Source organism: Diplotaxodon limnothrissa, linkage group LG10 (assembly GCF_057381915.1).
Source record: "Diplotaxodon limnothrissa isolate DT_005_m linkage group LG10, D_limnothrissa_male_GT1.1, whole genome shotgun sequence".
Classification (NCBI taxonomy): domain Eukaryota; kingdom Metazoa; phylum Chordata; class Actinopteri; order Cichliformes; family Cichlidae; genus Diplotaxodon; species Diplotaxodon limnothrissa.
Window position 1 is genome coordinate 29,024,978 of NC_140605.1, and position 20,296 is coordinate 29,045,273.

Below are 20,296 nucleotides of genomic sequence, written 5' to 3' on the forward strand. Positions count from 1 at the left end.
GACGTTTCTGTTCATCAAACTAGACACTGATGTACTTGTCCTCTTGCTTTCCCACAACTTTTTCACTGTTTCTGTTCTGTTCAAGGCAGCTTTTTTCAGCTTTTCTGTTTTATACAAACTGTGAATCAATTGACTCTTGAGGTGTTTCAGAAGAAAGCTATTTCTCTTTGGCTGTTTTGCGACTGCAGCCTAAAGATTCTCAACAAAGGTACTTTGTTTCAAAGACAAAAGCATTTTGAAGTGACCCTAGACCTTTTGGGAGCAATGTGCTTTATCTTTTTAGCACAGTGGCTGAAAAGTCATTGCTAATGTTATGTTTGGACGCATTAATACGAAAATCATATTAACTTCTTATATGTAAGGTTGTATTTTAACCTTGGAACACCTGTTCTATGGTTAAACTGGGAATATGGTCATTTAATCCACCTTTGAACAACACTGGATCCATTGGACCAGGCTAATGCTAGCATAGGCTAACACTCGTCTAAGCTAGTGGTAGCATAGGCTAATACCAGTATAGTGCGTTCTATTGTCTTGGAAGTCTGAGCTGGGAGTGATGTCATTTCCAGTAGTAAAGTCATAACAGCAAGAAAAAAAAAGGATTTGTGTTGCTCCTTGGTAAGGTAGAATCATGCTTCAATAGCAATACAGGGAAATGTACCACTGCTGTACTTGCATGCATACAGTTTGAGCAGTGCTCTGCATATGATTTATTTAGTGGCAGTGCACATTAAAAGTTTAATAGTTTTATCACTTTTTACATTCCCCTGGATAAAGTCAGCCCTGTTGGGGCTGCTCAGACTTTTCAAGTTGATAATGTGATGTCAGGGTGCTGTGGCCAGCTGAAAATTCTGACTTCTAATTTTAAAGTACAATGGAATGCACTATAAGCTGGTGGCAGCAGATGGTAAGCATGATTTCAAGTTAATATACACAAACACTGCTATAAAATAATGCTAGCATAAGCCGTTGTATGCTAGGGGTAGCATAGCTTAACACTAGCATAGGCTAATGCTTTTTTAAAGTAATGCTAGCATAAACCACTATAAGCTAGTAATAGCATAGGCAAATACTGGCTTAGGCTAATGTTCTTATGCTAGCATAAGCCAGTGTTGATAAAAGCTAACAAAGTCCTACATAATGCTGAGTAATAGCTGCCTTTTTCTTTTTTTTTTTTTAAATGTTGTTGTTAGAGACAGAATACTCCATGTTAATCATTTAACATACACAACAGTGCTATAATATTGAGTGGCTGTAGACTGTGAGTGATTGAAGCTTCAAGTTAGCCCTTAAATGTCTTTTCGCAAACTGTTAAGTTTCCATGCTAATAATTTAGCTTTGGCTACTAATTTGTTATTTAAAGAGATAATTTAGCGGCCAATTTCTATGTTACTGTCATGTTTATGTTATTTAAAGGTCAAAGTTGTGGATTCTTGAAATACAAATGAGGACAGTGGGGTCTCTTCAGGTCTTGTGACAGAGGATGTGGTAGTTTGCTGCTTTCTTTAGTCTCACATATCCATATATCAGGTTTAAACCTTCTGTTTCTGACTGGAGCTGGAGGAGGTTTAAAATAAACTGTTGGTTTAAAAGCTACGATGGGTTTTTAAATTCTAACCAAATATTCTCGTCAATTTAGATGAAGATTATGTGTGCTGGATTTGGGAGTAAATTTAACATTAGAAAACAATATTTTGCTGTTTCTTCTGATGAGATGTCAATAAAATATATTTAACCATAAAGATACTGAACGGGTTAGAATATTGAGCACTGCAAAAAGGAAAACTGTGTTGCTGGTACTGATTTTGATCTGTGGACAGTGAACCAAACCTGGTCTCCAGTGCCTTGTGAAAAATCTATTTGTGACACCCATAAAAACTCAGTTAAAAAAAGAGCTAAGATGGCAGGCAGTGTTTACAGGTTGTGGCTGTATTTGTCATGTTTGTTGTTGTCATCCTCAAAGAGAAATTATATTTCAGTTTTTTTTGGTCTTCACAGCAATCATTAAGACATATCTAATAGAAGCAAGATTTCAGAAGGTATAAAGTTGGCCTGTGATGCTCGTCTGTATTTCTATTCTTATGTTTTTCTCAAGTTACTTTGCATGATTCAGGGTTCAAAATAATTAGTATATGCTGTATACTTGGCTCTTGAGCAGTGATACTTCCTGCCCCTTAAAATGAACTTTTCCCCTCCCACAAGTGGGTGGGGCTTCTTTACTTACCATATTAGGGATGTCCACCAATGAGATCATACACAGCCAGGTGTGGAAAAAAAACATTTTAAAACCAAATGTTTAAAGCAAAACTGATCCTGTTATACATAATTATTCAAACTTTGATCATGTTAAGAGCAAAGAAAATAGATGACAGAAAATATGGAAGAGCATACTTTAAACAATCTGAAACAAACCACCACACGTATATAGACATGTCTTCAGTACACTTTATTTGATCCTGCTGAAATTATGGCATTTATGTAATAAATATTCTAATATTTTGCATTTTATAGTATTTCATTAGTACTTGAACCATTCAAATGTCTCTCATAGGCTTAAGTTTGTTTGCAGTGTTTTCATCGATTTAGCGAGATGTGTCTGTTTTAGAAGTTTGGATTGAAATCTTTCTGTCCATATCACTGGCCCTTCCTGATTGACTTAAATGCAGCACTTTCACAACCTTTAACACTTCCTGCCCTGCATTATTTTTGATAACATTCTAATTTTTCATACATGTATATCAGGATTGATGTATCTGTCCTTTCTTTTTTGTAGTGTGACCGTTCGTTTTTTTGTTTTTTGGGGGGGGGGGGGGTTGAGGACATTTCCTATCTGAAAATGAGACTGGAGTGTTTTATGAGATAATATGAGGAGTCATGTATTGTTGCAGCTTGTGAATTCAGAGCACCCCTTTAAAATTCAATAAATTTGATTTGGTAGACTGTTTTGAACAAGTCTCTGCTTTATTTTTTTATTTATTGGACATTACTTCTGCCCATTCTTGGTTATGTTGTTGTAGTGTAAAATTATGGCCACCCAGAGGTGCTGCTGGCTCAAGCTGAGCTGCTGGAGTTGCACTGTAGAGGCTACATTAAGGCATTAAAGCTGGACTTCTTTAAAATAAAGCATATTTTATATGCTTCTTTACATGTGGGGGCTATGGAGATTAAGTTACATTTAAAGTCATTTACCACTGTTAAGAAATCAAAGATATTTTAACAGAATACCATAAGAAATTGCCCTTTTTTATATAAGTAATTTTAAATGATTTTGGGACATTTTCTAAAATGAGTTTAATTTGAAGTTTACTGTGACATAAAATCTGCATCTATGGAACTGTGGGTAAAATATGATTTATTTATTTTTTATTTTAGTTGTTGAGTTTGAACTTAAATTAGGCTTAAAAAAAATTACGTATTTTTTTTTGGTTAGAAATTGATCGCACTTACTGTTTCTGTCACAGATTTTGATTCAGGAGTCTTTTAGTTCTTTTTCGTATACTGTTTCTGATATCTGAAGGGATGGCAAACAAAAAGATGAAGTTTGAGGTAGTATGAGGTTGTATTTGTACAGGCTGGATCAGCCCATAAATTCCACCGATGAAGACAAATAAAAACAAAAACAGTCAATTACATACAATATAATAATAATAATAAAAAAAAAAAAAAAAACACAGTTCAAAGTGCAGTAATGTGCATATTTATTTCTCTTCTTTCTAAAAACAACTGATATTACACCACCAGAAAATGTCATTTACACTAATGAAGCTATCAGTGGAAGGACAGTGTGACAGTTATATTTGATATTTTTTGCCAACATAGCATAAAAACTGCAGAACGCTCAAATGTCAGAAAGACAGGTTTAGTCTGAGCAAGTTGTTTACACAGAAAAAGTCACAAAATTCAAAAAGCTATTTTAGCGTAGGCAAAAAAACCCTGATGAGTTTCTAGCTGTAAGCTCATGCTGTTTAAGGGATATTGCTTATTGTGACTAAACATTTTAAAAAAATGTTGCATTTATCTCATATCAGCTACATTATACAATATATAAGCATAAATTATAAAATTACTTGTGACTTATCCTTTCATTTTTCATTTACTGTAAAGTAACTATGATTTCATAAAGCTTAAAAATGTACCAATGAGGACCGTGATCACCCCCACCAGCACCGCCAACCCCCCCAGAGACAAAACACTTGAACAATTCTGGCCCCTCCTCCTGTTTCATGTTTTCCCGTCCCCTTTATGTCCCAAAATAAACACACAAACCTGTTGCTCCCAATCTGAAGAGGCACATTTTAGCTCATACACCACGCTGGGCAGCAGGGCCAGCGGGGAGGGTAAAACGTCCAGGAAAATTCAGTAGTAGATGCCCTGCCACGGAGGAGGGTGGCAGAAAATCATTTGCCACTTCAACTGAATTCCTTTGAAAGGTTAATTTGATCATCTCCTACGCGCACTGAGAAAACGATCTGCCCGTGCAGCACATAATCTCTTTTTCCAAGATGTCATTGTGCACGAGTTTTCCATGACTTATAAATAACAACTCTCTGCTCTTGCTTTGGCCAGATGAGAGGGAAGAGTAAGAGAACACGCATGTTGAGAGAAATCCTCCATGGAGCTTGATGGGACTTCAGTGAGTTGCGGTCAAAGGAGTCTGTCTGCGACCTCCTTTTGAAACGTCCTGTGACTTTACTGGAAAAACTTTAATGGAAAACGTCGGATGTCCTTGAAACACTTTTAGAAGGAGTGAGAAGAGAGTGCAGACTTATTTGATTGGTTTAATTTGAGGGGATAGGGTAGAAGTTGAAGGTTTGCTTTAGAGATTTTTGCTGAGGCCCCGTTTCTGGATTGAAACTAAGGGGCGTTGAGGGTTGCTGAAGAAACCATGGATGAAGCTACAGAGCGGGGTCAGGAGGCAGTGATGAACGAGGCTCTCGTTCACTTCGAGGCCACGCTAGAAGCCGCTGTAAGGGAGGTGCACGTGGACGTTAGTGCTTTCAAGCATCGCATTGAGCAGAGGATTGAGGAAATGTGCATTTCCAATGGACCTTTGGCTGAGGCAGTTACCAGACTCCAGGAGGAGAACCTGCAGCTCAGGGCCAAGCTGGAGGCCCTCAGCCACCTGGTGGAGGGTCTCTCAGGGGTGAAGACTGAGGCGAAAGGGAAGAGCAAGGAGCAAAGACTAGAGAACGGCCATATACAAATTCAATCCAAGAGCCAGGAGGAGCAGAAGGGTCTGTTTAACTCTGAAAACAACCAGCCGGGTCAGGCCACGTCCTACGAAGCGTCTGGGCTCAGTGGAGGATCGAGCCAAGCTGCTACCCCAGCCCCTCCTCCATGGAGAGCAAAGAGAAATGCTGAGATTAATGTGAGTATTCAGCCTGTATTTCCACTGAATAAAGAAATACGTAGTAGAATATGTCCAACCCTGTAAGATCAGTAATTAGCAGTGGCAGTGGTCTCAGATGATTAAAAAGAACAACATGAGGGAACCACAGAAGACTTTAGGGGTACGTTTGTGAGTGTGAAGACTTCAAAAACATAAAATCAAAAAGCCTGATGCTTTTTTCTTTAATCTACTTATTGTTTACACATCCAGATAAACTTTGTCATATAGCGTAGCCAGGATTTCAAGGATAGTTCTCTTTTCTCTCTCTCCACATAGACTGTTTACCTGCATGCTACAGCCTGCATCACTTGTCACCCTGCTGACAGGTGATTAGGTGACTCCAGTCGCAAATTAAGACGCTTCTAGAACCAAGAAATGTGTCCCTAGCCTAAAGGTTCTTCACATTCATACAGGTTATAGAGCAGCAACAATTGTAGTATCTCCACCAACAAGGTTGGGTGATGGGTTCTGTTATCTGTTTGTTAGCTGGACAACTCATCTCCATGTGTGTGGAAATTCACCAGAGGTGGAGTGTGACCCTTTGGGGTTGACCTCCAAAGTTAATTTTTTTTTTTTTTTTCAGGAATATTAACCTTGACACACAAACACACATACATCAAATTAAAATAAGAAAAACTGGCAAAGACAAACTGAAAAACCCCCAATCTGCTTTTGTATTTTAAGGCTGTAGTAAAATAACCATCTGAAATGCGATTATATGCCACCTGCCTTCACAAATGACAGCTTTTAGTGTTGGAGGGCACCGACGAACTCAACGACAGGCACGCCTGACCCCGTCCAGCATCGCTGTTAAGCAAACTCTCTCCACATGAATGCTCTGAGCTCCTTCCAAAATTCTTTTTGCATTGCTGCAACATCCCTCTTAACTGGATGCTTCTTAACAGAAATCACATTTGTGTACAATCATTTTATGCAGCCATGACTGCATCATGAAAACTGCTCCTTTCCAGGTGTTGAAAACAAATAACCCTTAAAAGAACAGATGAAGTAAGCCTACCTGATCTCTGTTCATGAAGAGGACACAGCTGAGGGATCTATAGTAAGCCCTCTACACTGTAAAGAGGACAGAGGTCTAGTGGTTATCACTGATTATATACTAAGGTGTCTTTAAGGGGGAAAGAGTTCAATTAATCCTGGTTTATCTTATACAGGGCTTTGGTGTAGCCATTGAATTGATCCTGTTGAATTAAGCTTTCTTCTGATTGGCTGTCCCTCACAAACAAAAGATTAGAAAAGCTGGAGCCAGAGTTGTGTATCTGGGATGACCATATTAGGACATCCATCGTCACTGATATCACAGAGAGCCAAGAGTAGAAAAAAACAGCCTGAAATTGAGTATTTGGAGCAGATTGAAGCCTGAGCTTTTCACTCACAGGGGTTACATTTACATTCACTGATCTCAGTATTTAAAACTTTATTACTATATGTATAAACACATATGACAGAAGTTTAGAAAAAGCATAATAAGTTCATGTTAATAGTCCAGTAATAACAGAGTAATACCATTCAGTTTAATTTAAGCACTAATGAGATTCTGTGTAATCATCCTTTTTGAAACTAACCCCACCACAAACACACACACTTACCCTCTCCCCCACCCCCCATTCTCAGCCTTCTCATCCTCATGACCCGCTTTTATAAGAGCAGGTCCTCCAAAGGGCAAGTGTATTTTTGGCTTTGCGATTCAAAAGAGAGCTGCAGCTCTTCTGAGCTTCTGCATGCTCACCAACAACTGCAACTTTCTAGCACACATAAGCACCAGCAAACATGCAAGCAAGAGAATCACGCTGAAGTGATCGCTTGATGCACAATCAAGGGCGAAGCGGATTTAATGAAAAGGGCACAAATAAGAACGGCACGCTGCACGACACGCTTCCAACGGCGGCCTCGGTGCACGTACGAGGGGGGATTGTTCGATATAACTCACATGCACACTCTGATGACAGGTGTATAAATAAATCCACATCCTCTAACCACTCAGGAACCTTGTTTCCCCGCCAGTCCAAGTCTCAGATCTCCTAATGGAAAGTTGAATTGCATCTATATCCCTGTCGGATAAACTCTCCCCCAGCACAAACCCTGAGAGAGACAACCAGCTGTCCCGCCAAAGTGCTCGCCCTGCCAGCATTTCTGTTTGCTGAGGTCACCTGGTCTTTTCCCAAACATTGATCCCCCACTAGTCTAACACACAGCAGTTCACCCCCCCCCCCCCCCCCCCCCAAGTTTTTAAATGATCTCACATGATTCTTTACTCCATCATTTTCAACTTTAACAAAGAGACTGTATATAAAAGATGGAAGTAACTAACGGTAAATCACTCACTGTGTTCTGGATATGGATATGCAGACTTACCGCATTTTTGGGGGGCTGTTATGTGGAATTTTTTTACCAGAAGTGGCAGCAGTCAATAACAAAGTGTCAGTGTCAATAAAGGTGGCCACGCCCCTAATGTTAAGCCTCATTATTCAAAGAAAATCCCCCCCAGTAAAGTTAGCTAAAATTAGCTATAAACATCAAACCCTTCTTTTGCACCAGACTATTTATTTCTGATGTAAAGAGATTGATGGGGTTTCACTTCCTTTTGGAGGCAACCCCAAGTGGCCACTAGAGGACCTGCAGTTTTCAGCCTCTTTCAACTTAGTCTTCTTTTTTCAGCCTCAGAGATGGCTTCTTAACTTGCTTGATCTGCCGTCACTCTTCATATTATCCAGGATAAACAGTTAGTAGGACTGGATAAAATAAATCTGGCTCCATGGACGCTCGGATGAGAGACTGTACTCGAAAACAGTGGCTGTCATTCAAGTAGTTATTGTTTATTGCCAGAGCCACATGCCTTAAGATGTAGTGTCTTTAGTGACCAGCAGGAAATCTCTGCTGTCAACACCAGATGTTCATACTCAACTTCAACTTCTTAAATAATACCTATAAACACCCGGCAGACTGGAAACAACACGACTGGAAGATATCTGAAGAATCTAAACACACACTTAATAAATACTTTTTAAAATGCTTTGCATGAGTTTTCTATGAATCAGCTTGTTAGTAACTCTCACTGCACGTTGAAAATGAAGTGACTGATACATGGAACTAAAGAGAACATCAAAAGGTTATTAAACCAAAACAATGAGGTTAAAGAAGTTAAAATGCTATATAGAGCTGAGTGGAACTCCAGAAGGGAGTTATAATCTATCGTTAAGAAAAGTGCATTAGCTTGATTGCTTGCATCCATTCATCCATCTTGTTAATTTTTCTAGAGCTAGGTTTTCAGGGGGCTGGAGCCCATCCCACTTGAGACTGTTTGAGAGGTGTAGTGCACTCTGGACAGGTCACCAGTCCATCACAGGGCTAACACAGAGACAGACAGATATTCATGCTCACATCCACACCTTCAGCTAATTCAGGTAAATCACTGGGCTCGGGGAGGAAGCCAGAGCACCCCCTGCAAACTTGAGCCCAAGCTGACCAGGAGGTTTGAACCTATAATTTTATTTTCTTTGTTGTAAGGGATAGCCACCACTGTGTTTGTGTGTTGGTATCTAACCAAAGCATGTTTCTAAGAAGGAGGTTGTTGGGTGTAAACCCATTTAGAGGTTGCAGATACTATCGAGGGTCAGATGGAGTCAGACATCAGCTACTGTGGAGCCTTCAGATGATCATGGTGCTAATCTCCCTCTCGATGACAGACTGGATATATACGCTGTGCTATGAGCACTGCTCGTCTCTGGAAAGCAAAAGGCTCCGGGGTGGGAGGTGGACTGAATACAGGCCAAAGCTTTGTGCTGATATACTTAGGTGCTGTTGAAGCTGCTCAACCTAACTCTCGTTTCCAAAGCATCCATTTGGGGCTATATTGGGACGTAAGAAGAGTGCAGCGGAAACTCTTGCAAAGGGGCTGATTGCAAAATCTAAAATAGCCTCTCAGTGGGAACACGGGTTTGTTGGCCACAGCTGTCATTAAAGGAGAAGCTGTCAGCCGTTAACAGCTGAAGATCACACATCCAGAGAAGTGAGCACAGACACGCACACACACAAACAAGTTTGCGATGAGTCATAAAGGTCTAAAATTAATTTTAGCTGTGCACAACAAAAGCAAACTGTGAGAGGTCCAGTGAATAAAGTTACCAACGCAAATGTATAAACACAATATAAACACTGTATATGTTGCATAACTTGTTTAACATGCAAATGATCGACTCATTTGCTCCTCATCCCACCCCCTCATGCTTTCCAAAATGCTAATGTCCAATATCTCCACTCTTACAAACACAGCCACATGAAGCAACGATGATTTTATTGGACGTTCCCTCAAAGTGATCATTGAACCCTGAAAATGCTTTAATCATCAAAAAATCCTCAGTAATGATAATGTTAGTTTATAATTGTTCATCGAAATAAAAGAAGTGGGTGTTTTGACTTCTTTGCCTCACCTAAACAGGGAACTGAAGCAAGAGGGGAGAAGAATATCGCTCATGTAGCCACCACCGCGCAAGAGAAACAGGAAGGTAGGCAGCTTCACCTGCACATCCAGACATTTTACTCTTCAAGCTGGTTTCATTGTTGGGTTCGTGTTCTCTGCAGACCCTGATGTAACCCAGACTGCAGAAGCTGCTCCTCAGTCCCACCGAGCTCTGACCGCCATCACCAAACCGACCTCAGAGTCTTCATCTGTGGAAACGCCCAGCAGGCCCGGTCAGTTCATGTCCTTTATGGTTGGATTTACAGAAAGACATTTAAAGTGATCTTCAGCTCAAACTTGAGCTTTTATGTTTCATCTGCTACACTGACGTTGAATAATACCAGGGAACAAAGTAAATGCATGCAAGTCTAAAAAACCCGAAATGATATCCACAAAACCAAATATTTTTCTGTATTTTGCTTGCAGTGTTTTGTATATACCTCACAGAATCCAAAATATCCCATTTTAAAATGCATTTCCTCTCACTGGTTATACTTATTCCATCTTATTTCATGCCATAAAACCCAGATGTTGTTTGCGCTTGCAGATATTTATATTGGCATTAAAATTGAGCTGTAAAACTGTGCACTGCAGTGGATTGTATTTACAGTTGTGATCAGAAGTTTATGTACACTAATCTTGGGGAAGAAAGTCATGGTAATTTGTGTTTTTTAGTGCTGTTTCTTTTTTATCTGTTCTTTTATTTATACATACATGCTCACTAATATTTGGTTAAATGCACGTTGCTTTTGATATCCATCAAGCTTCTTTACATTCACGACTGAATATTTGACCCCTCTTTTTGGTAAAATTCATTTAAATTGGTTGATTTCCCACGATCGACTTTGTCTTTAAGCATAGTCCACAAATGTTCAATAGGTTGAGGTTGATCTTTGGCGAGGCCATTCAAGGAACTCAATCTTAGCTAACCAGCTCTAATGTGTGCTTGGGATCATTGTCTTGTTGGAACACTCAGTTTCAACTATACAGCTGTTTATTTGAGGTGAAGTTGAATTATTTTGAGGTAGTTTTGCTTTTTTCTTATTCCATCCACTGTTTATAATGTACCAGTGCCTCTGGCAGCAAAATAGCCCCAGAGCATGATGCTACCACCACCATGCTTGAAAGTTGGTACGGTATTCTTAGGTTTGTAAACTTCACCCTTTCTTTGTCATTGTGGCCAGATAGCTTAATCTTTGCCTCATCTGACCATAAAACGTTTCTTCAGAAGTCAGTTGGCTTTTTGACGTGGGCAGCTGCAGATTTGGGTCAAGCTTGAAGGAATCGTTTTTGGAGCAGAGGCTTCTTTCTCTGCACCGTTTCACTGTGGACAGAGGTGCTGGTATTCCAACAGTTTCATGTTCATGGCAGGCTTGAGCCTTGGTGGTTCCTGGCTTGTTCATGAACATCCTAACCAATTTCCTCTCTCTCGGCACATTGGTGGGACATCCATATAATTTATATAGAATTTTTGAACTAATAACCTTGGAATCTGCAGTTGTTTAGAAATTAATCAAAGAGACCTTCCCAGCTTGTGTAAATCTACAATTCTCCTTCTTCGATCTTCACTGAGTTTCTTGGATTTTCGTCTTGTTTTGAGTATGAGATGAGTGCTATCAAACAAATCCTTAGCATGGCATGGCAACTGTAAATGCACAATTTTTGTTTTTTTTTCAGTGTCAAAAGCCAACTCTGAAGTTCCATGTGGGGAACCTGTCTAATATTGTAGACTAGACAATTTACCTTACAGTAAAAAGCACCTTGAGACGACTGCTGTTGTGAACCGAACACTACTGACAACAACAACAAACTACAACAAAAGCCATCACTTCCATTTGGACTTTGGATTATTTCTTTTTCAGATGCTGATGAACCCCAGCCTCATCTTCCGGTGACGGCCATGACAACTAGAGCCAGTTCAGAGGCAGCTAAACCCACTCAGTCTGCAGCACCTAAAGCAGCAGGCGAAGCCGGAGAATATCCTTTTATAAGAGGTCAGTTAGTTTCTCTTTATGATTATTTGTTAGGATGCTAACCTTCAGGACATGGACACACCTTATAATACAAAAAGTATCAGGTCAGGGCGCCTGGAGGAATTTAGTCCTCAATTAAATATGAAAATGTCTATGCATAAGTGGCCTTGATTTTAAATACAGAGAGCAGAAGTTCACCTGTCATTCAAGATATACAATTTAGCTGATACCATGAAATATATGAAGTGCAAAATAAACACATGAAGTCATTTTTAGTTCTTTAGTTTTAATTCATTGACGAGGTGGCGTCTTTTTTCACGGTCCGTAGGTATTCAGCAAACTCCTGGATCAATTTAACTTTCTGTTGGTTACAAAATCCACCTTTTTTTTTAGCTTAGTTATGATTTCATCAGCGAAAACAAACTCACCTACGACAAAGTGAGGAAAACAGAGTGAGGCAGCATCCGTGTCAGCAGTATCAGACGATCTTTGCACCCCTATACTGTGACAGAGAGGTGCAGTACTTTCAACAAATCCATTCTTTTTTTTCTTGGCTCGACAAAACCTAAAGTCACACTAAGAGACAACGGGTACGCTTTCTGTTCCAGGCTCTGAGCGCTCTATGTGTAATTTCATCGTTCATGTGCTCAAAATTGGCCTGCTGAGTGTTGCCTACTTCAGTCAGACACATCATCAGAGGAGCAGGGGATAAAGATACCCAAAAAAGATTTTAAAAATAAGAATGAGACAGCAAAGGGTGATGGAGAGAGAAGAACAGCAAGAGAGCAGCACTGCAGAATACCTTTAATCTTTTGATCTATTTATTCTACTCTCACTGCTGCCATTTATTTCTAACAGGACAGCTGTTTAGAGGTAATCATTCAATTTAACACTGAAAGCTACTCAGTGTGTATTGCTCTAGCTGCTAGAGCAATACACGCTGCTAGCTATTACCTTTGGATACTTCATGCTAGAGTCTAGCATGAAGTATCCAAAGGTAATAGCTAGCATTAGCACAAAACTTAATTAAATAATTGACAAAAAATAGTTTCCCCCTTTTTATGATGGTATGCCAACAAACATGCTGATGTTTCCACCTTGTTACGTTCGTTAGAGCTTGAAGCGAAATATAAGCGAAATAACATCAGTGCCAGTTTGCGCTGCTGTAGCTTAACCACACGACTTCCTTTTATTTAGATAGTAAATTATAGATCATCAGGTAAATCCAATCCAATGCAATCCAATCCAATTTTATTTATAAAGCACTTTAAAATACCCAGCACAGGACCAAAGTGCTGTACAGAAAATAAGTTAAAAACAATAGAATAACAGAAAACAGCAAAAATAAATAAATAAAACACCTAATACATGAAAAATTAAAACAGCCCTATATTAAAAAACAAGATAGAGCAACATAGATTCAACTAAAATAAAACTAAAACTAAAACCAACATCTCACACGGTGTCAGGGGTCAGGGTAAAGAGGTGGGTTCTCAGGAGTGATTTAAAAACAGGCAGAGAGGAGGCCTGTCTAATCTCTAAAGGGAGATTGTTCCACAGTTTTGGAGCTGCTACAGCAAAAGCAGGATCTCCTCTAAGTTTACGCTCAGTCCTGGGTACATTCAGGAACAGCTGTAGTAAAAAATGTTCCTGCAGCAGAGAATCTGTATCACACTTACAGCATGCAAAATATGAAAAGGATCATCAAAAATGTGGTGCTTACAGATGATTTCACACAGAAACTCTGAACATATTTTAACACAGCCAGCTCCGACACTGTAAAAAAAAGTTTGTTAAAAAACTTTAAAATGGCAGCAGAAATAAACTGTAAAATCCAAAACAGTAGATCTCCGTAGTAGAAACAGTTAGTGGCTGTAAATTAAGAAACAAGACATCATTTTAATTTTTACCGTCATAATATGTAGACATATTTTTACTGTGAACATATTTTTTTCGCTAACATTTTCCTGCATATGCTACAATGTCACAAGTAAGAGTTAGTTTTTGTCTGAATTACATATTTTACAATTATGTCTAAAACATTTCTACAGAAAGAAGATGTCATGTTTGTTAAATCATTTTGATTTCAAGGTAACATATTTGTATTAAAACTTTAGCAATTAGTTTATTAATTAGCTGATTGACAAACATTTATTCAGCAACTATTTTGATTAACAGTTTCAGTTGCTTTCAGAGGGAAAAATGCAAAACACTGCTTTTAAGATTAGAATGAAAACTTTCCTCTTTAAAGCTTGTGGTCAGGCCTGGATCAGGGCTCTGTGTGGGTTCAGGAAAACCTAGTCTTGACTTTTTTTTCCATTGTGAACCCAACAGTGGAGAAGTGTCTTTAAGTGTTTTACACTTTAGGTTTTTTAGTGATTTAGGTTCTTTCCTGTTTTAATGCTGTATCATCTCCATCTGTGCAGGTGGAGCGAAGGAACAAAGGCCCCAGGCATCCCAGGATCAGTCAGCCTCTGTGTCTCAGACTCTCCCCCATCTTCCTCTCACAGTGTTAACCAAAAGCAGCTCTGACACTCCTGCTTCATCTAAATCTGATCCCAAAGCGGTTTCAGCGCCAAACCCTTCGATGCCAGAGTCACCGACGATAAAGCGCTGCGAATATCCATTTAGACGTGGTGCGTGCACTGCCGAAGTATCAGCAACGGTGTTTTGTTTGGCCCCCTATTTTTAAAACACGCTTTATTTCATCTCCTCTTTAGACACCAGTGAAGCCAAGCCCCACTCGCCTCTCTCTGCCATGACCAAACCCAACACGGAGTCTTCTTCGTCTGCTTTAACGGTTCAGTCTTCAAGCCTTTCAGCTTCACAGGACGCTGCAGTGAAACCTGGAGAGTATCCCTTTAAACGTGGTGAGTCTGACCGAGGCCGTCTGCTTCTCATCTGTTCCTATTTCCATTATTTTTACAGTTATTATTACCTGTTATTTATTTTTATGTTGTATCTTCCTTTAACTCTTGACTCTTGTTTTCAATTTAGTGCCAGTACTTAAGACACCCAGCCCCAGTTTAAAGAGAAGTGTGAGCTTCCCTCAGTCTGCAGGTAAAGCTTCTTCAGGCCTATTAAAACAGATAAAAGAAGCTTGTGAGTTCTCTCTGGTTATGCCTACTCATCACTTGTTGCCACCCCCCCCCCCCCCTTTTTTTTTTACAGAAAAATTACTTCCCTCCAAATCAATCATAAAATCTGGCTTCTCACCTAATTTGGAGAAGTAAGTTTTGATCAACAGCCCTGATTAATCTGAATGGCTGCTTCAGTCAAACTTCATCCAACTCCATCCTGATGTTTCGTGTTGTTGTCCGCTGTTTCTCCACAGGAGAGCGAACAAGCCAGTGGGGGGCGACTTTAAGCAGGACGTGATGAAGTCCCAAACGCTTCCACGCTCCAATGGCGCTCAAGCAAAGCGATCCTTGTTTGAGAGGATGAACTCAGAGCCTATAAAGTAACAGAATACAAAATAAGTTCTGCTTTTTCACCTTTTGTCACTCTTTATTCTGCCATAAAATAAGCTGTGTTTGTCTCCAACAGGCCAAAAGACTCGAAGCCTAAACTGAAGCGGTCTCAGAGCTTTGGCGTGTCCAGTGCCAGTGGTATAAAACAGATCCTCTTGGAGTGGTGTCGCTCCAAAACCATTGGCTATCAGGTATGACAAGCTGGATATACATTTCTGTTCTCTTCCAGTTAGTAGCTCTAAAACTAATTTTTCTATCATTATTTTTAAAACTTGAACATTTGAATAGCTTCATTGTTTGTGACAGCTGGGGGGAAAAATAAAGGTATAAAACTACCATTCTGCTCCAGTACTGTATCTGATGGTTATTTCCACAGACTGTATATAAAGGATGGGTGTAGTCACCATGATGTCACCCACTGGTTTCTGGACGACAGACATCTAAAAGATAGATGGAAAAGATGGATCTGTGGAAATGCCTTGAACCTGCATTCTTTTTAACAGCCACCAGGGGGAGATAAGTTTTAGTCTCACTGAGGTTGTTCCAGAGTTGCCCGCCATATCCTCCTGAGAACCAGCCGATTCATTTATGTCCTCTGTAATGGACATTTGTTTTTGGTCTATATCTTTTGACTTATTTGAGCTATCCTAATAAGTCCTGATCGAATAAATAGAAGACATCCTGGTCTTTCCATTGATATCTCTTGTGTTTGGGTGGACTCTTAGCTCCAAAGAGGAAGGAAATCACAAAGTTCAATGGGAAGCCCTTTTTTTTTTTTTAGATGTGATACAATCACTGGTGCTGTGGAAAAATGTGTATATTCCCTGATAGGTTGACAATATTTCCTGGAGGTTTCTGGCTCTCACTGGGTGAAACTAGGTTCAAAGAAGGTCTTTCACAAAAATCTTCCTAGTGGTTGTATTAATTGCGACCAGATTGCCCCTGATGTCTTTAGTTTTTTTGTGTTTGTCTGCAAATACTTACTAACAAGTAGCTGAGCAATAGTAAAACTTGAAATAGTGCAATGCAAACCGTAAATCAAGAAGGTTCACCTTCAAAATAAAAGTTTCACTTTAGTGCTGCGACCAACATGTTTCAAAAGGTGGAGCTTTTACTTGGAAGGCAAATTGTCTGCGTTTTTGGTCTGTGTTGCACTTTTTCAAGTTTCACTACAGCTTGGAGTGTAGCTAGACGGTGTTTTAGAGACGTCCATCACTTCCATTGAAACTATGACTGCAGTCATTTTTGCCAGCCAGTTGGAGAATACATACCTTTCGCTAGCAACAGGAGTTTCCAGATGGTTGGGGGCTAATCTATAGATCTGTGTGACAGAGGCTTTGGCAATCATTTTTGCATCAACCTCCGCCTATCACTTAGTTGGTTGGCAATTTTTCTTGTCACTTGGTCTTACACTGTCACTGTGAGTTTTACAATGGTGGACAAGTTAACGTCACATGGTTAGTGGTCACATATCTGCAAAACATCAGTTAAAGACAGTAAAGACACTGCTTTCAGCACTGATCTGAAAACACCAATCTCAAGGCGTCAGAATGGGATCTGGCAAACCAGTGGTTGACCTCTGGCTGCTGCACTCTGGACTCATTCGATTTGCCAACATGAAGTCTTTTTCAGGTTGCGTGCTAAGTTATCAGCTACCGCTAGAAAGCTTGGTTAATAAGCTGTATCCATAAAGAGGTTCATAGCAAAGCAAAGATTGAACTTTATGGACGGGCGGTCTTCACCTCTTGAGCTTTCTGGCTGGTAATTTCATCAGGAAGAGATACTGTGTATTAGTGAATATTGCCAGCTTTGCTCTGAGTGAATAAATAAATGAAAAAGAAACACATGACTGTTTTTCTCTCAGAACATAGACATTCAGAACTTCTCGTCCAGCTGGAGCGATGGGATGGCCTTCTGCGCCCTGGTCCATTCCTTCTTCCCTCTGGAGTTTGACTACAACTCTCTGGACTCTTCAAACCGCAAACACAACTTGGAGCTGGCCTTCACCACCGCAGAGTAAGCTGGCTCGAAGAGCCACTGAGTGACTGTGCAGTGTGATAAAAGGTCTGTTTTAGGTGGAATAATAAATTGCTGAAGCCAGGAGAGGTGACACTCTTGCAACAAAAAACTAAATTTACCAGGTTTAACCCTGTAACGTCAAGTGTATCGTGTTTGATGCATGAATTTATGAGAACGTTACATCATCAGTGTAATTTTTAACTCTAACCTACTTTGGTTTGTTTAAGATTTAAAAACTGTGAGGAATAAATTGCCCAAGTGGTTGGCTATAGCAATTATTACAAAAATTAAAACTAATATATGCATTCTGATACTTACAGAAGGCTTGATAAACAAAATTACAATTTTCTGCCAATTCAGTTCAGGTTTTACTGGATTAAAATAATTAAGGGAAAAAAGTTTGATATATTTGGAAATATAAAGTCATAAATTTGTGAGAAAACACAAGGGAGATTGGAATTTTAAAGCCTTACATGTGAGAAGTAAATTCAAAGAGTCTCAGTGAATATTGGACTTTCCCCCCCATAAATGTATAACCTTATTCTCAATGAATATCACTCTAAAAATGATTTCTGGATTACAGTTTTTCCATCCATCCATCCATCCATTCGCTTCCGCTTATCCTTTTCAGGGTCGCGGGAGCCAATCCCAGCTGTCATAGGGCGAGAGGCGGGGTACACCCTGGACAGGTCGCCAGTCTGTCGCAGGGCCAACACACAGGGACAGACAACCATTCACACTCACATTCACTCGCACATTCACACCTAGTGGCAATTTGGATTATCCAATTAACCTATCCCCACAAGCTGCATGTCTTTGGACGGTGGGAGGAAGCCGGAGTACCCGGAGAGAACCCACGCAGACACGGGGAGAACATGCAAACTCCACACAGAAAGACCCCGGCCTGATGGTGGAATTGAACTCAGGACCTTCCTGCTGTGCGGCAACAGTGCTAACCACCGTGCCACCGTGCTGCCATTACAGTTTTTATCATCTAAAAATCCTCCAGGATATAGTTCTTAAATTAATCATGTTAAACCCAGAGATTACACGTTTTAATTTTTCACAAAAATGCTTTTTAAAAAAAATTTATATGTATTTTTTTTTTAAATTTGACTTATTTCATTTACGTAGCATGGCTCCAATAGGAAATCATAGCGGTGATTGCTTTGTTTTGCTAATGTTTTCAAACACAGTGCTAATTGCTAAGTGTCTAATTTGTCAGTTAATAATGATTCAAACACAGGCAGGTTCATACTGAGCACCAGTGACAGGAAAGAGTCTGGAGACAGACGGCGGGGTCAGTGGGACAAGTTGGGATGGAGGCAGATGATGTAGCGAGCCCTAAAAGAGAGCAGCTGAAAGAAGAAGATAAATGTATCAGTTTAAGCACTAAAAGGACATTCATGGTTTTGGTTAAAATGTAACCTTTTCCACTTATTTTGTGGGCTTGTTTCCTTGGTTACCATAGTGAAGCATCCTCTCTCAAGAATCCCACTAGTACTTCCTGTTTCAACATCACTTTCAGCATTAGCATGACTGTTACAAGAAAAAGAAGGGAAAATTTAATACCCAAACAAATAGATTAATCTTTCATCACTAATTGATAGTTTAGTCATGAAATTAATAATAATTGATAAATCATTAACTTTGTTTGTGTAGTGAAGATCACCCTTTGAATAACAGCACTGTCAAAGGTGTGGCCACTGGAGATTTATTCATTACATTTATTAACTCTTTAAAAAAATTACATGAGAGGGTTCTTTTGTTTGCTTACATCCTAAACAACTTTGAACTATGTAAACATGACACTGGCAACAACAGCCACTAGTTTACTCCTATTTTACGTTGCATTGATTTGCTCATAAAACATAATAATCTACAGTCGTACACATTTGGATGTGCTTTAAAAAAAAGAGCGGCTGTTTTAGTTTTTGTTCATATGCAAATACATTTATTGCTTATTGAACTGCTTTCTGTTTTATTCACCTTTATTTCTGTTTCAGAGAGCAGGCTGACTGTCTGCGTCTGATCGAGGTGGACGACATGCTGGAGATGGGGGACAAGCCAGACCCCATGTGTGTGTTTACATACGTCCAGTCTCTCTACAACCACCTGAAGAAGTTTGAATAACTCTTGAATCAGAGCACGTCCCGAAGCCTACATGGCGCTGACCACGGTGTGCTGTGAACACTTTGAGCCTAAAGTGAAGCAAGCTAACAGGAAATCTCAGTTGTCTGTGGCCAATCACAAATATGTTCATCAGTTTTATACTGTGTGTGTGTACCTGTACTCACCTGCTTCCCACAGTTTCTTCAGCATTTATAGTGGATTTCTTAAAATATAGTTTCCTGTGGCTGTTTCACATCAAATAAGGACACAAACATCACATGTAATAAAAGGAAGCGTTGTCTGCAAATGAGCAATGTCGTTTTCTTATTATTATTCTTACTTTAGACCCGGAAGTAGGATTCGTCGCGTCATCACTGAACAACCGGATAGGCTGCACACTGGCTAATGTGCATGTGGGGTGTAACTTACTGTAAATATACTGTAAATATTGCGATTATCAAGAATCCCCCCCCCCCCCCCCCCCTTTTTGGCACACTAACATGTTTCAGATCATCAAAGAAATTTTATTGATAGACAAAGATAACTTGAATTAATCCAAAAAAAAGCTATGGAAACCTACCTGTCCCTATGTGAAAAAGTAATTTCCCCTAAACCTAATAACTGGTTGTGCCACCCTTCACTAAGAACTGCTTTTGTAACCTCCTGGATGAGTCATTGATTATGTTGGCTACTCCTTGGAAGATTCACCACTGTTCCAAGTTTTCTCCATTTGTATATAATGGCTCTCAATTTGTTTCGCTGGAGTCTCAAAGCCTTGGAAATGGATTTGTAACCCTTTCTAAATTGGTGATGTCCCTAACTTTGCCAGACAGGTTCTGTTTAAGTCAAGTCTTGA

The 20,296-nt window shown here is 39.7% G+C and overlaps 1 protein-coding gene across 2 annotated transcripts; it reads left to right on the forward strand.

The window, feature by feature from the left end:
* Positions 1–4,307: 4,307 nt before the first annotated feature.
* LOC146624685 (uncharacterized) lies at positions 4,308–19,748 on the forward strand. Of its 2 annotated transcripts, none has more exons than XM_085364689.1 (12): positions 4,308–5,368; positions 9,846–9,912; positions 9,989–10,099; positions 11,729–11,860; positions 14,266–14,475; positions 14,560–14,709; positions 14,837–14,899; positions 15,011–15,068; positions 15,174–15,299; positions 15,386–15,500; positions 17,174–17,325; positions 19,335–19,748. In XM_085364689.1, exons 1-12 carry the CDS (start codon positions 4,886–4,888, stop codon positions 19,459–19,461), a joined length of 1,794 nt encoding a protein of 597 aa, XP_085220815.1. In that variant the 5' UTR covers positions 4,308–4,885; the 3' UTR covers positions 19,462–19,748. The 2 variants fall into 2 exon arrangements, with proteins under 2 accessions (XP_085220815.1, XP_085220814.1); XM_085364688.1 differs by lacking the exon at positions 19,335–19,748 and adding an exon at positions 17,960–19,328.
* Positions 19,749–20,296: the final 548 nt, after the last annotated feature.